Raw genomic sequence first — 16214 nt, 5'->3', positions numbered from 1 at the left:
ATGACTACCGTGGACTTAAAGGATGCGTACCTGCATATTCCTATCCACAAAGATCATCATCAGTTCCTGAGGTTCGCCTTTCTGGACAAACATTACCAGTTTGTGGCTCTTCCATTCGGTTTAGCCACTGCTCCCAGAATTTTCACAAAGGTGCTAGGGTCCCTTCTAGCGGTTCTAAGGCCGAGGGGCATTGCTGTAGCACCTTACCTAGACGATATTCTAATACAAGCGTTGTCCCTTTCCAAAGCAAGGGCTCATACAGACATTGTTTTAGCCTTTCTCAGGTCTCACGGTGTCATGGTCCTATCTTACACATTCCACCTTAATATATACTTTGCCATATCAAGCCTATACCACCTTAACATTGTCTCCTCCTGCCTATAAAGCCTGCACTGTCTAATTACTCTTTGCTGGTTTATTGAAGTGATTAACTCACAACTCCAGCTTGTATCCTGGTGAAAGAAAGTACTCGGCTGCATTTAAACTACTTCACTTGCACACCTTGGCAAAAGCGCTGCTTGTTGTCTTCCTACCTGGCTTCCTCTGACGTCACTGCAAGCCATTCACTCCTCACACGCTGCTCAGGCCTGGCAGCGTTCCAACTTCACAGCGTGCACAGACTTCCAGCTGCTCTGACACAGCCTTCCGGATCTCAAGCACTCACAGTGCCTTCAGCTTGCAACAAGTATAGCGACACATGAGGTTATCAGGTTCCGTATAAGCTTTTACTTGTAGTGTTCTAAGTCTGCTACTCTCACTACTTCCATATTTAAGCTTGCCATAATATTGACATTCCTCTATGTGTTACACTGTATAAATCTGCCAGCAAGCTACTAGCACTACCATTACTAAATGGTTATATTAACTCCTCACCTGCAGTGTGCCATATTAAACATGCTATGAGTACTAATCAGGGTATTTTCCTTAACTAGTTACTGCTCCTGTCTTGAGAAATATATATCCTTTGTTCTGCCTCTAAAGCATTCCTGTATTCATTACTCTTTGATATTGGAAGCTTATTGAGGCAATATAAATACAGATTAGGATTATATGCTTCCTTACTAGCAAGCATATTTCCCAGTTTGTTACATTAACATATTACCACAGTTCTACTTCTAAAGTACTAAAGATAAGTAAAGCATTGTCACATAAACAAGTGATTTCTTACATAATAAACCAGCCTTAAAAAAAAAAAAAAATAAAAAAAAAAAATAAAAAAAAAAAAAAAATTTGTAACTATGGAGCCATCAGATGTGGCCCCCCAGCTACATAATTTAAACCAGCGCCTGGACAACTTAACTCAGGCATTTAGAGATATACAGGTGGAAAACCAAAGTCTCAAAGCCTGTCTTAGAGAAGTGTTGGCCAATAGGAATGCTGGAAATGACCACCAGGCTGAGCCCCAGGTTTCTTACCCTGAGAAATTTACTGGTGATAGATCCACTTTTCGCCAGTTCAGAAACGCCTGCCTGTTGTTATTCGATTTAAAACCGAGAACTTATCCTACAGACAGATCCAAAGTATTAACTGTTCTCTCATACCTGCGAGGGGAACCTCGGGCCTGGGCTGACTCATTTTATGAGTCCCAGGACCCAATTCTGAATTCTTTTGATGCCTTCTTAAAGGCTTTATCCAACCTTTATGATGATCCTTATCGTCAGATTACTGCTGAGACTAAACTCAGAGGACTCAAACAGTTAAAAGCTCCAGTGGAGGAGTATATTACTCGTTTCAAGATTTGGGCCAGAGATTCGCTCTGGAATGAGGTCTCTCTCAAGAATCAGTATCGAATGGGGTTGTCAGAGGAAGTAAAGGACGAACTCTCCAGAACTGGCATACCAGATCGCCTAGAGGATTTCTATACTTTAACAACTACTATAGATCGCAGGCTCCGAGAGCGAAGGCAGGAAAAAGGTAGTTCTAGCCACCCCACACGCCGCTTGCTCCCGACTCCGCCTACTGCTACTGCTCCCCCTGACCAGCCTATGGACATTAGCTTTCTGAGAGGACCTCTCACTATGCAAGAAAAGACCAGACGCCGTAATCTCAATCTGTGTATGTATTGTGCTGGTACGCAGCATGTGGTTAAGGATTGTCCCCTGCTTCTGAAGCAAAAGCGAGGTAAGACAAAATCAAATAGTAACTGTCTTCACACAAAGTCAGCTACATCAACTTACTTTACCTTACCTTTACAATTACAGTGGGATCAGCACAGGATCAGCAGTAACGCCATTGTTGATACAGGCGCTTGTACCAATTTCATTGATGTTCGTTTGGTTCATTCTAATAAAATTCCTTTTCAGTTAAAAAGCATTCCACTGCCTCTCAAAGTCATTGACGGGTCACATTTAGCTTCTGGTCCGGTGTCACATCAAACTGTCCCTCTGTTAGTCACAACTCCCTCTGGTCACACTGAAACAATTACTTTCGATATCATATCCTCTCCTATTTACCCTATTGTACTGGGAATCTCTTGGCTTCGTTTACACCAACCCACTCTGCATTGGTCCACTCTTTCTCTCTCCTTCCCCTCCTCTTACTGTTCTAACACTTGCTTCCCTAGGAAACATATTTTGATCACATCCACTCCTGTCATACCAGTTGAATATTCTGATTTTTCAAACGTTTTTGATAAAAAAGAGGCAGAGGTATTGCCTCCCCATAGGGCCTATGATTGCCCCATAGATCTGCTGCCTGGTGCAACCATACCTCATGGTCATATTTATCCCCTCTCAAGACCTGAGTTACAACACCTTAAAACTTATATTACTGAGAATTTAAAAAAAGGGTTCATCCGTCCCTCCACCTCACCTGCAGCAGCAGCTATGTTTTTTGTAAAGAACAAGGATGGGTCTTTACGCCCGATAATAGATTATCGCGAGCTGAACAAAATAACAATAAAAAACAGATACCCACTACCTCTCATCCCAGAACTGATTGAGAGGTTACGTGGCGCCACAGTGTTCACTAAACTAGATCTGAGGGGTGCCTATAACCTTGTCAGAATAAGAGCCGGGGACGAGTGGCTGACCGCATTTAGGACTAGGTATGGTCTCTATGAGTATACGGTTATGCCATTCGGTCTGTGCAATGCCCCGGCGACATTCCAGAACTTCATTAATGATATTTTTAGAGATGTCCTTGACACGTTTTTGGTTGTCTACTTAGACGACATTCTTATTTACTCACCCTCTTTGACAGAACATATACAACATGTCAGGCTTGTGTTGTCTAGACTACAAACACATAGACTCTATGTTAAATTAGAAAAATGTTTGTTTCACGTCACAGAGGTGTCTTTCTTGGGTTATCACATCAGTAAGGGTCAGATAAAGATGGAGGATAACAAAATTTCAGCCATATCATCATGGCCTATACCCTCTTCTGTGAAAGAAGTTCAAAGGTTCTTGGGCTTCGCAAATTTTTATAGACGCTTTATTCAAAACTTTGCTGCCATCACAAAACCCCTGACAAATTTGACTAAGGGAAAGACTCCATTTTGTTGGACACCTGAGGCTCAAACCGCCTTTGACCAATTAAAGCATCTCTTTACCACCTCTCCGATACTCCATCTACCAAACACAAAGTGTCAATTCGTATTAGAGGTTGACGCATCAGAATATGCCATTGGCTCCGTGTTATCCCAGAGATCCACTCCTAAGGACTCATTACATCCTGTGTCTTATTTCTCTAGGCTCCTGACACCAGCTGAGCTGAATTATCCAGTTGGTGAAAAGGAGTTGTTGGCTATTAAGTCATCCTTTGACCAATGGAGGCATTTATTGGAAGGTACGGAGCAACCTATAGTGATATTTACTGATCATAAGAATCTACAGTATCTCCAGACAAACAGAACTCTTTCTGCTCGACAGCTCCGCTGGAGCCTCTACTTCTCTCGTTTCTCCTTCCACATTGCCTACCGTCCTGGCATACGGAATGGAAAGGCAGATGCTTTATCTAGAAGGGATAAAAAGCCTGAGTCTACTCAATTTCCATCCACCATCATTCCAAAATCTTCTTTTGTAGGTCTCCTATCAAATGATCTCACAGATCTAAAAACACATCAACAACAAGACATTACTAAGACCGCTTACACGCTTACCCCTGATAATGCTGGAATCCTCTACAAGGATTCAAGGCTATATGTTCCACCCTCGCTGCGAGATCAGGCAGTGTCCATTGCCCATGATTCATTATTAGCAGGTCATATGGGTATACACAAGACACTTGACCTTCTACAGAGGTATTTTTGGTGGCCTTCTATGAGAACCACTGTTAAAGAATACATCAAACTCTGCGTTACCTGTCAAACCTGTAAGCCCTCACACCAACCACCTCTGGGTTTACTACAGAACCTCCCTATTCCCGAATTTCCGTGGACTTCTGTCTCCATGGACTTTGTAGTTGATTTGCCTAAATCTGAAGGTTACACCGTCATTTTTGTTGTTGTGGATCTCATGTCAAAGATGGCACATTTCATTCCAACCGAAACTCTACCCACTGCACAAAAATCAGCTCAGTTATTTCTTAGAGAGATTATTCGTTTACATGGAATACCCACTACAGTACTCAGCGACAGAGGCTCACAATTCACCTCAAAATTTTGGAGACATCTTTGTACCTCACTAGACATACATCAGTGTTTGACCACATCGTACCACCCACAGACCAATGGACAGTGTGAGAGAACCAACCAGTGGCTGGAGCAATTTTTACGTTGCTACTGTTCCCACAAACAAGAATCTTGGGCCACGTACCTCCCACATGCTGAGTTTGCATATAATAATACCACCAATACTTCTACGGGGTTTTCTCCCTTTTATATCAATTCAGGCTACCATCCCCGATTTCATCCATTGCCTATGACACACTCACCTTGTCCTCAGGTGAATGATCTCGTCAATTCCATCAAGCAGACTTACGTCGCCATACAGGATAACATCAAGCAAGCACAGGCCACCCAAAAGAGGTTCTATGACCTACGCCATCGCCCTCATCCTACCTACGCTGTAGGACAAAAAGTCTGGTTATCGGCAAAGAATCTGAGGATTCCAACTCCTTGCAAGAAGTTTAACAAACTTTTTGTTGGTCCTTTTTCTATCATTGCTCTTCCAAACCCGGTTACGGTGACTCTACAGCTTCCTCCCACTTACCGCATTCACCCGACATTTCATGTGTCCCTCATCAAGCCTTGCTACTCTTCTACCCCTCTATCAGCCACTTCCCTGGGTTCTCCTACCCCGGATCCTGAGTACGAGGTCCAGGCCATTCTGGACTCTAGACGTTGGCATGGTGAACTGCAGTATCTGGTTCATTGGTCTGGGTACGACTCTTCGGAGGACTCTTGGGAACCCGCTTCGAATCTCTCTGCAGATAGGTTGGTCTCTTTGTTTCATCGGAGGCATCCGGATCGTCCTTCTCCCTGAAACCTCTTTGATGTTTCCTTGGGGGGGGAGTATGTCATGGTCCTATCTTACACATTCCACCTTAATATATACTTTGCCATATCAAGCCTATACCACCTTAACATTGTCTCCTCCTGCCTATAAAGCCTGCACTGTCTAATTACTCTTTGCTGGTTTATTGAAGTGATTAACTCACAACTCCAGCTTGTATCCTGGTGAAAGAAAGTACTCGGCTGCATTTAAACTACTTCACTTGCACACCTTGGCAAAAGCGCTGCTTGTTGTCTTCCTACCTGGCTTCCTCTGACGTCACTGCAAGCCATTCACTCCTCACACGCTGCTCAGGCCTGGCAGCGTTCCAACTTCACAGCGTGCACAGACTTCCAGCTGCTCTGACACAGCCTTCCGGATCTCAAGCACTCACAGTGCCTTCAGCTTGCAACAAGTATAGCGACACATGAGGTTATCAGGTTCCGTATAAGCTTTTACTTGTAGTGTTCTAAGTCTGCTACTCTCACTACTTCCATATTTAAGCTTGCCATAATATTGACATTCCTCTATGTGTTACACTGTATAAATCTGCCAGCAAGCTACTAGCACTACCATTACTAAATGGTTATATTAACTCCTCACCTGCAGTGTGCCATATTAAACATGCTATGAGTACTAATCAGGGTATTTTCCTTAACTAGTTACTGCTCCTGTCTTGAGAAATATATATCCTTTGTTCTGCCTCTAAAGCATTCCTGTATTCATTACTCTTTGATATTGGAAGCTTATTGAGGCAATATAAATACAGATTAGGATTATATGCTTCCTTACTAGCAAGCATATTTCCCAGTTTGTTACATTAACATATTACCACAGTTCTACTTCTAAAGTACTAAAGATAAGTAAAGCATTGTCACATAAACAAGTGATTTCTTACACACGGGTGGAAGGTGAATGTAGAAAAGAGCTCCCTGTCCCCGTCCACAAGGGTTCCTTTTCTGGGAACAATAATAGATTCTGTAGAAATGAAGATTTTTCTGACAGAGGTCAGAAAGTTAAAGCTTCTAAACGCTTGTCAAGTTCTTCAATCTATTCCTCAGCCTTCCATAGCTCAGTGCATGGAGGTAATAGGATTAATGGTTGCAGCAATGGACGTGGTTCCTTTTGCTCGAATTCATCTAAGACCATTACAACTGTGCATGCTCAAACAGTGGAATGGGGATTATGCAGACTTGTCTCCCCAGATTCAAGTAGACCAGGTAACCAGAGACTCACTCCGCTGGTGGGTGACTCAGGATTAACTGTCTCAGGGAATGAGTTTCCGCAGACCAGAGTGGGTCATCGTCACGACCGACGCCAGTCTCTTAGGCTGGGGCGCGGTCTGGGACTCCCTAAAAGCTCAGGGTCTATGGTCTCGGGAAGAGTCTCTCCTCCCGATAAACATTTTGGAACTGAGAGCGATATTCAATGCGCTCCTGGCTTGGCCTCACCTAGCGAAGGCCAGATTCATAAGATTTCAGTCGGACAACATGACGACTGTAGCGTACATCAATCATCAGGGGGGAACAAAGAGTTCCTTGGCGATGAGAGAGGTATCCAAGATCATCAAATGGGCGGAGGATCACTCCTGCCACCTATCTGCAATTCACATCCCAGGAGTAGACAACTGGGAGGCGGATTATTTGAGTCGTCAGACTTTCCATCCGGGGGAGTGGGAACTCCACCCGGAGGTCTTTGCCCAGTTAACTCAACTATGGGGCACTCCAGATATGGATCTGATGGCGTCTCGTCATAACTCCAAGGTTCCTCGATACGGGTCCAGATCCAGGGATCCCAAGGCGACACTAGTGGATGCATTGGTGGCGCCTTGGTCGTTCAATCTAGCTTATGTGTTTCCACCGTTCCCTCTCCTTCCCAGGCTTGTAGCCAGGATCAAACAGGAGAAGGCCTCTGTGATTCTAATAGCTCCTGCATGGCCACGCAGGACTTGGTATGCAGACCTGGTGAATATGTCATCGGCTCCACCATGGAAGCTACCTTTGAGACAGGATCTTCTAGTACAAGGTCCATTCGAACATCCAAATCTAGTCTATCTGCAACTGACTGCTTGGAAATTGAACGCTTGATTCTATCTAAGCGTGGGTTTTCAGATTCAGTGATAGATACTCTGGTTCAAGCCAGAAAACCTGTAACTAGGAAAATTTACCATAAGATATGGCAAAAATATATCCGTTGGGGTGAATCCAAGGGATTCTCTTGGAGTAAAATTAAAATTCCTAGGATACTTTCCTTTCTCCAAGAGGGTTTGGATAAAGGTTTGTCAGCTAGTTCTTTAAAAGGACAGATATCTGCTCTGTCTGTTTTGTTGCACAAACGTCTGGCAGCCGTGCCAGATGTACAGGCGTTTGTACAGGCGTTAGTTAGAATCAAGCCTGTTTACAGACCTATGACTCCTCCTTGGAGTCTAAATTTGGTTCTTTCAGTTCTTCAGGGGGTTCCGTTTGAACCCTTACATTCCATAGATATTAAGTTATTATCTTGGAAAGTTCTGTTTTTGGTTGCTATTTCTTCTGCTAGAAGAGTTTCTGAATTATCTGCTTTGCAGTGTACTTCTCCCTATCTGGTATTCCATACAGATAAGGTAGTTTTACGTACCAAGCCTGGTTTTCTTCCAAAGGTGGTTTCCAACAGGAATATTAACCAGGAAATAGTTGTTCCTTCTCTGTGTCCGAATCCAGTTTCGAAGAAGGAACGTTTGTTACACAACCTAGATGTGGTCCGTGCTTTAAAATTCTATTTAGAAGCAACAAAGGATTTCAGGCAGACATCATCCTTGTTTGTCGTTTATTCTGATAAGAGGAGAGGGCAGAAAGCTACTGCTACCTCTCTTTCCTTTTGGCTGAAAAGCATCATCCGATTGGCTTATGAGACTGCCGGACAGCAGCCTCCTGAACGGATTACAGCTCACTCTACTAGAGCTGTGCTTCCACATGGGTCTTCAAGAACGAGGCTTCTGTTGATCAGATCTGTAAGGCAGCGACTTGGTCTTCTCTGCATACTTTTGCCAAATTTTACAAATTCGATACTTATGCTTCTTCGGAGGCTGTTTTTTGGGAGAAAGGTTTTGCAAGCCGTGGTGCCTTCCGTTTAGGTAACCTGACTTGCTCCCTCCCTTCATCCGTGTCCTAAAGCGTTGGTATTGGTTCCCACAAGTAAGGATGAAGCCGTGGACCGGACACACCAATGTAGGAGAAAACAGAATTTATGTTTACCTGATAAATTTCTTTCTCCTACGGTGTGTCCGGTCCACGGCCCGCCTTGGCTTTTAGTCAGGTTTAAAATTTTTATTCCATACACTACAGTCACCACGGCACCCTATAGTTTCTCCTTTTTCTCCTAACCGTCGGTCGAATAACTGAAGGGCGGAGCCAGAGGGGGGGCTATATGGACAGCTCTTGCTGTGTGCTCTCTTTGCCATTTCCTGTAGGGGAAGAGAATATCCCACAAGTAAGGATGAAGCCGTGGACCGGACACACCGTAGGAGAAAGAAATTTATCAGGTAAACATAAATTCTGTTTTTTACACATTAGAGTAGGTTAATAGATATTCACTAAGTACACTTATCTATTGCTTAATACATACATTTCATATTGCTTAGATTAAGATATTACCACACTTCCCTGAATGTACCTGATCCCGTCTGATCTTGGAAGCTAAGCAGGGCCAGGCCTGGTCAGTACCTGGATGGGAGACTGCCTGGGAACACCAGGTGCATTAGACTTAAAATATTATGTATATGTATGTGTATGTATATATGTATGGATATATATATATATATATATATATATATATATATATATATATATATATATATAGTTTCAATAAGGCCTGCATAATATCAAGGGCTCTCTCCTATAGAAAATCTTGCTTATACATATTTGACCAAAGGCTGTTAACATCAATAGGTGCTTTAATAAAACTTTAACTTATTTAGACTAACTGACAACATACTAAGACATTTGGTATGAACACCAAGAATTAGAATATCATGTACATTTTTATATATGTATGTTTGTATATATATATATATATATATATATATATATATATATATTTTTTTTTTAAAAAGGGTGGGGAACAATTTTTTAATGTTACTATTTTAGAATACCATAATAATATCCTATAACATATGATGCTGACATGATATCCACCATAAGATAATGTTTGGCTATGGTTGTTGTTTTTTACATCCTTTATTAACCAATTTGTACAGTACTTGTTTTTTTTTAGTATAATGTGAATTATTTGGTAATGGTTTTAATCATTGTATTCTAACTATGGTCTGATTGAATCAGGTGTGCACTCACACACCTGATGAGGCAGGTCATTTAGCATTTATAAGCCAGAGCTCTCAGTCTTTGGATAAGAAGCCTGAGGAAACAGACAGAGATCTGAGAAACTAGTTGCTTGTTTATCCATTGTTACGGTCACATTTGTAACATTTTATATTGTATTTTACTGCACCATTAAACTATGGTATTTTAACTCTTCGCTGAGAGCCTGAGCTTGATTGAAATCTACCCTGGAGTGATTTGTTGCACTGCCTTGGTCAGTGAACTGGGACACTGTGAACTCCCAGTCTGCCTCTATAAGCACAACAGAGTGCTGCTTTACTTGTGAGTATAAAATCTGTATTCACCTTTTTTTACATTTGTCCAAACTGTATCACACGAGGAGGCGCCCTTGTCTTTGTGATTTTCTTTGCACAGAGAGAGTATTTGGCTTGGAAAGTACTTTTCCTGTTAACAATTTATTTTGCATGGGGAGTTTCTGAATGGTCAGCACTGTCTTGTGATTCTCCATTTTTAATAAGTTGCTACGGAAAATATAAATCAAGAAATTGTTATTCCTTCATTGTGTCTAGATCCTTCTAACTATAAGGTGTGACTGTTACAGTAAAGGACCAAAGGCTACAAAGGTAGCGTTGGCTTTTTGGCTTAAACAACTTATTCACAAGGTTTACTTGGTGGTGGGGAAGTCGCTCCCTAAGCACATCACATCTCTTCTACAAGGCCAGTTATAACATTTTGTCTTTGGAGCAGATTTGCAAAGCTGACTCATTGTCATCTCAGCATCGGTTTTTCAAATTTAATCATTTTGATTTTTTGCTTCTTCACAAGCAGATTTTTTTCAGCAAAGTCCTTCAGGCTGCGGTGATGGCTAAATAGAAACTGCCAGAAATATTGTCCCACCATTTTCATAACATAGACAATCTGCTTGGGTATTAATCCCATATGTTATGGAGGACTGTGGACCATCATTTTACGAAAAAACAAATTTATGCTTACCTGATAAATTCCTTTCTTTTGGAATGATGGTTTACAGGCCCTGCCCGTTTAATGTTTGGGCGACAGTTCAAATGACACCTCTAACAGACTCAGCTTTGCCTTTACTACCTATAGGTTTCCTATTCTCTACTCGGCTATATGTCAAACTAAAAGAGATGGCAGGTGGGAGGGATTTTAAGCTCTCATATGGGTTCTTGATCTCCTCCTAGTGGCGGCAAATATATCCTATATGTTATGGAGAACTGTGGACCATCATTCTGAAAGAAAATAATTTATCAGGGAATAGTGCTTAAAATGGTGGCCGTGTCTAGACGAGAGGCAAGTACAGCTCCATTTGCAGCTCTGAGTGATGTAATCAAAAACACTCTATCTTGCACCTCAAGCTTTTAACTGTTAAGCAAGGCTAAGCAACTGTGCCACTAGAATATTTTGAAGAATCAAGACTGCTCAGATTTTCTGCAGACCATTGTTTCTCACATTTCCAGCCGGGTCAGCAATGGCATTACAGGGACAGTCAAAATTAATTTTGATGATTTAGAAAGAACATGACATTTTTGAACTATTTTCCAATTTACTTCTCTTATCTCACAACTCTGTATGTTATTTTTATACAAAAAATGGTTGTGAAGAAGGGGCATCTTATATCTGCAGATAGTTCACAGTTTTGAGAACTACAAAAACGTGATATCTTCAAGATAGATAAATTGCCCAAAATAATCTAACAGAAGCATCTGGGAGGGCATGACGTGATTGCATTAAAGGAATTAATTTACCAAAACAAATAAACATTACAGCCAAGAATATACAGCATCTTGCTATATAATTAAAAACAAATCTATATTTCAGCATTAATAACTTTTTAGATTATAAGTATCTTAAATAGAAACTATCTTTAGATAGATTTTTATTTCTCCAAAAGCATTTTATTTAAAAAAAATACATCCTATTTAAATAAAATAAAAAAATTATATATATATATATATATATATATATATATATATATATATATATATATATATATATATATATATATATATATATATATATATATATATATATGTATATATATTTTTTAAATATTTCATTTTTATCCAAACTGCCATTTAATGTTGGTTGTGTGTGTATCTATATATTTGTATCTATTAGGGATGCACCGATACCGATACTAGTATCGGTATTGGTGCCGATACTGAGCATTTTCACAAGTACTTGTTTACAATGCTCCGATGCCTCAGCCGATACTTTTTGAACCCTGTGAGGGAAGGAGGGACGTGACGTGAGGGAGCCTTGCTTGAGGAAGCTCCTGCTGTGCTAATACAATCAGAGAGCAGTAGAGAGGGGCGGGGACCACGCGATTGCAGCAGGGAGCTAACACCTAACAAGGTAGACACTCAGAGATCGACGCGTGTGGTGGAGTCAGATTGTATCAAGGTTAGGGGGTTTTGCTTATGCGTGCGTTATTTTATTATTTAAATATTGCAGCCAGCAGCCGTTAATAAAAGATAGCAGCCATGTTAGGGGATTTTTTTTGCTTAAGCCATTATGTCTTGCAGGTCCGTTATTAACTGGAAACAGGATTGGAAAACACAAACCGCGTTTGAACTGTTAGCTAAAGTTCAAACGCTGTTTGTGTTATTCAACCCTGTTTCCAGTTAATAACGGACCTACAAGACACAATGGCTTAAGCAAAAAAATCCCCTATTCTGGCTGCTATGTTTTCAGCCATCAATGAATGAGTGCTTAGTTCTAACTTAAAATAATATATAAATACCCGCAATGTGTCTCTGCAATACGTAGTTCCAGCTCATGCAGACCAACTCCCAATCAAGACACACATGTAATCCATACAAGTTGCGAATCCCTTCGTTCTCCACCCTGGTGTCAGACATAGTTTCAGAGCACTTTAACATAGTCCCAGCCAGGAGTTGGAGGTACTTAGTCTTGTTATTAATTATGCATTAAAAATGCCTAAGCAGCGTAGCAGACATAGCAATCTCCACTGATTCTAACACTGGAGTGTGCCAGTACCTGTGATACTTCCCACTCCGGTGTTAGAATCAGTGGAAATTGCTATGTCTGCTACGCTGCTTAGGCGTTTTTAATGCATAATTAATAAACAAGACTAAGTACCTCCAACTCCTAGGACTATGTTAAAGTGCTCTGAAACTATGTCTGACACCCTCTCCACCCTGGTGTCAGACATAGTTTCAGAGCACTTTAACATAGTCCCAGGAAATACTATAACCTTTTTCAAAAATGCTTTCTTGTTTAAATAAAAAACGTTTTAGTGAGCTTATTTTTCACTGCCCAGTAACACACTGTGCAGCATCTTCTCCCCTCCGTTTGTGCTCCTCCCCTGTGCCTCTGCCCCATGTGACCTACTGTGTCATACTGTGAGCCACCCAGACTGACTAGGAAGTGGAACAGGAACACAGTGCTGCTGTCTGCTAGCTGTTTAGGATTTCAAGGTAGATGCCCCAATGTGTCCCACTGCATAATGTCTTCCCCCAATGTTCCCATCCAAATGTCTCACTGACTGGTCTGATTAGCTGATACAAAAGTGGCCAGGCATTTCTTCTAGTTAGACAAGGAGTTGACTATTAAACTTCTTTTTTTAGACATTTGCCACAATAGAAAATTTCTCCTCACATCTGCACCACATGCTAGGGGTAGAACTCATTGTCCTCCAAGACAGTTTCAAATAATCCAGTTGTTAACCCATTGACCACCAGAGGACTGCAGTGAATTGCTTTACACTTTACAGTGCATAGCAGCTTTTCTGGCAGCTATCTGGTTAACTGTATTTATGTGTGTATTACTTGGAGCTGTCTTGGAGGACAATGAGTGAGTTCTACCCCTAGCATGTAGCTCAGAGGTGGAAAGGAGCTGCTTGGTGCTCAGTGCTGATGCTGTGATTTGCAAAAGAAGTGAGTCTGCAAAAATATATTTCTACTACACTACTTATGTAAATGGAATGGTGTTCCTCAATCTACAGCACTTCATCAACCCCTGCACTAGTATAAGCTAAATTATATGGAACTGATCACTTTATATTTGTGTTTTAAGTTAAAACACAAATATAAAGTGATCAGTAACATATAATTTAGCTTATACTAGTGCAGGGGTTGATGAAGTGCTGTAGATTGAGGAACACCATTCCATTTACACAAGTAGTGTAGTAAGATATGAACAGAGAAGGGAGGAAAGTTAAAAAAGTATATAACGAAAGGCTGTGACTCTGTTATAATGTGCTTGGGAAACTGTCACATGACAATAGAAAAGTATCGGTACTTGGTATCGGTGAGTACTTGAAAAAAAGTATCGGTACTTGTACTCGGTCTTAAAAAAATGGTATCGGTGCAACCCTAGTATCTATATCTGTCTGTATCTATGTCTATCTGTGTTTTCCCCAGAAAATTTTGCAAACCAGGTGGCATTCTAGCCAGGTGGGGGCAATGTAATATTTTCCAATTATATAATTTTCTGCTGTAACAAGCACTGATTAATGTATAATTTAACATATATGTATTTAATGATAATTTGTGCAAATATATATATATATATATATATATATATATATATATATATATATATATATATATATATATATATATATATATATATATATATATATATATATATATATATATATATATATATATATATATATATATATATATATATATATATATATATACATACATACACACACGCACACATGATATTATGAAGTAGCCAGGTGGGGGCAGTCTAATGCTTTCAAATATTATATTTTATGCTATATTAAGCACAAATGAAATTCATTTGTTAAATTATGCAATTCATAATTTGAGCAAAAAGATTGACTTTTTTAATGTTAGTTCATTTTAGCTTAAAGGGATACTGAACCCAAATTTTTTCTTACATGAGTCATATAGAGCATGCAATTTTAAGCAACTTTCTAATTTACTTCTATTATCAATTTTTCTTGCTATCCTTATTTGAAAAAGATGGCATCTAAGCTAAGGAGTCAGAAAATTTTTGGTTTAGCACCCTGGACAGTACTAATTTAATGGTGGATGCATTTAACCACCAATCAGCAAGCACATCCCAGGCTGTGAACCAAAAATGGGCCAGCTTCTAAACTTTCTTGCTTTTCAAATAAAGATAGCAAGAGAATAAAGAAAAATTGATAATAGGAGTAAATGAGAATGTTGCTTAAAATTGCATGCTCTATCTGAATCATGAAAGAAAAAATTTGTGTTCAGTGTCCCTTTAATACTGAATACAATTTTAGCCAGGTGTTCAGTAAAATCAGCTGAGTTGTGCACCCATTAAATAAGGGCCTAGGTAAAACACTGAAATATATATTAATATATTTTCTTGTCAATATTCCAGAAGTTCCAGTTCTAAACTCGGCTCCACACTTACCCAATCCTGCAGAGGAGGACAGTGTTTTATTTCACAAACTATCCTATTTAGGATGCATGAGCGTTTCAGCTCCACGGAATGAACAAGAGGCTCTCCGTGCCATGGCTTCCATGAGAGCGAGCTGTGTGGCACCAATTCCTGTTACACTGTTTGTTCCTAATGTTACAGAAGGTTCCGTCAGGTGAGCAGTATGCGACTAGGATGGAATATATGCTTTGCACTGAATTTTTTCCCATGAACAAGTGTTTTGAAAGACTAAATAAAGTATAATTTGTGTTAGATATAAAAAGTGCACAGTATTTAGCCCTTGCTTACATGAACACAGCAAGGTTTAAAGCTTTAAAGTTTGTTACAACAATTTGCCATATTGTGATGTGCTGAGAAGCCGTATTGAATCATCATCTTAGTTGTGTCCCCAACATACTGCCAAACATTCTTTCTTCAAATCTGTGTGGTGCAAAGAAGGGTGTTGCATGTAATTTCCCTGGACACATGCAAAACACAGAAGTGGCTTGCACATTTAAGCTGGAGTGGGTACTAGCAAAACTCTCGGCTTTGGATTCATGCCAGGTACTAACAGGAAAGTGGGCTTACATCCAGTGAAAAATATCGACAATGAGTAGCAGCAAAAATAGTGTTTATTGTATATGCTGATATTGTTGTGTTGATAGAATAAACACTATTTTTGCTGCTACTCATTGTGGATATTTTTTGATGCCTTGTGCTGGATTAATGATTTGATGTTGATACTTACATCCAGTGAAGCAGAATGCATTTTTTTTCTACTGGCTTTTGCCACTCAGGCCTGTCTTGGGTTAACTGCCTGCTTTACTTGATGAAAAGTTATCAGTGAGTGCTTGGTATTCATCCAGAGATGTAAGTTTTGCCAGCTTTTAAAGTGTTTATGTATATTGACCACAGCAACATTACAGACCAGTATCTAGAACAACTCCCATATACCACACCCATATACCACTACTGCCAAATGCTTCTACTGAGCATGCTTTAACTTTTATTTGCAAACCTTTACTTTGCTTTTTGTGTTTTTTATTTTTGTTGA

The 16214-nt window shown here is 40.2% G+C and overlaps 1 protein-coding gene and 1 pseudogene across 1 annotated transcript in view; both read left to right on the top strand.

Annotated features, from left to right (window-relative positions):
• Nucleotides 1–16214, top strand: part of RABGAP1L (RAB GTPase activating protein 1 like) — a 1244335-nt gene that overhangs the window by 154279 nt on the left and 1073842 nt on the right. Inside the window, exon 4 of the mRNA XM_053693261.1 lies at nt 15122–15335. Within this exon, the coding sequence (XP_053549236.1) occupies nt 15122–15335 (214 nt within the window). The remainder of the gene's footprint in view (nt 1–15121; nt 15336–16214) is intronic.
• On the top strand, nt 9059–9177 carry LOC128641465 (uncharacterized; annotated as a pseudogene).

This window comes from Bombina bombina, chromosome 10 (genome assembly GCF_027579735.1).
Source record: "Bombina bombina isolate aBomBom1 chromosome 10, aBomBom1.pri, whole genome shotgun sequence".
Taxonomy (NCBI): Eukaryota; Metazoa; Chordata; class Amphibia; order Anura; family Bombinatoridae; genus Bombina; species Bombina bombina.
This window is presented reverse-complemented; position numbering and strand designations above follow the sequence as displayed.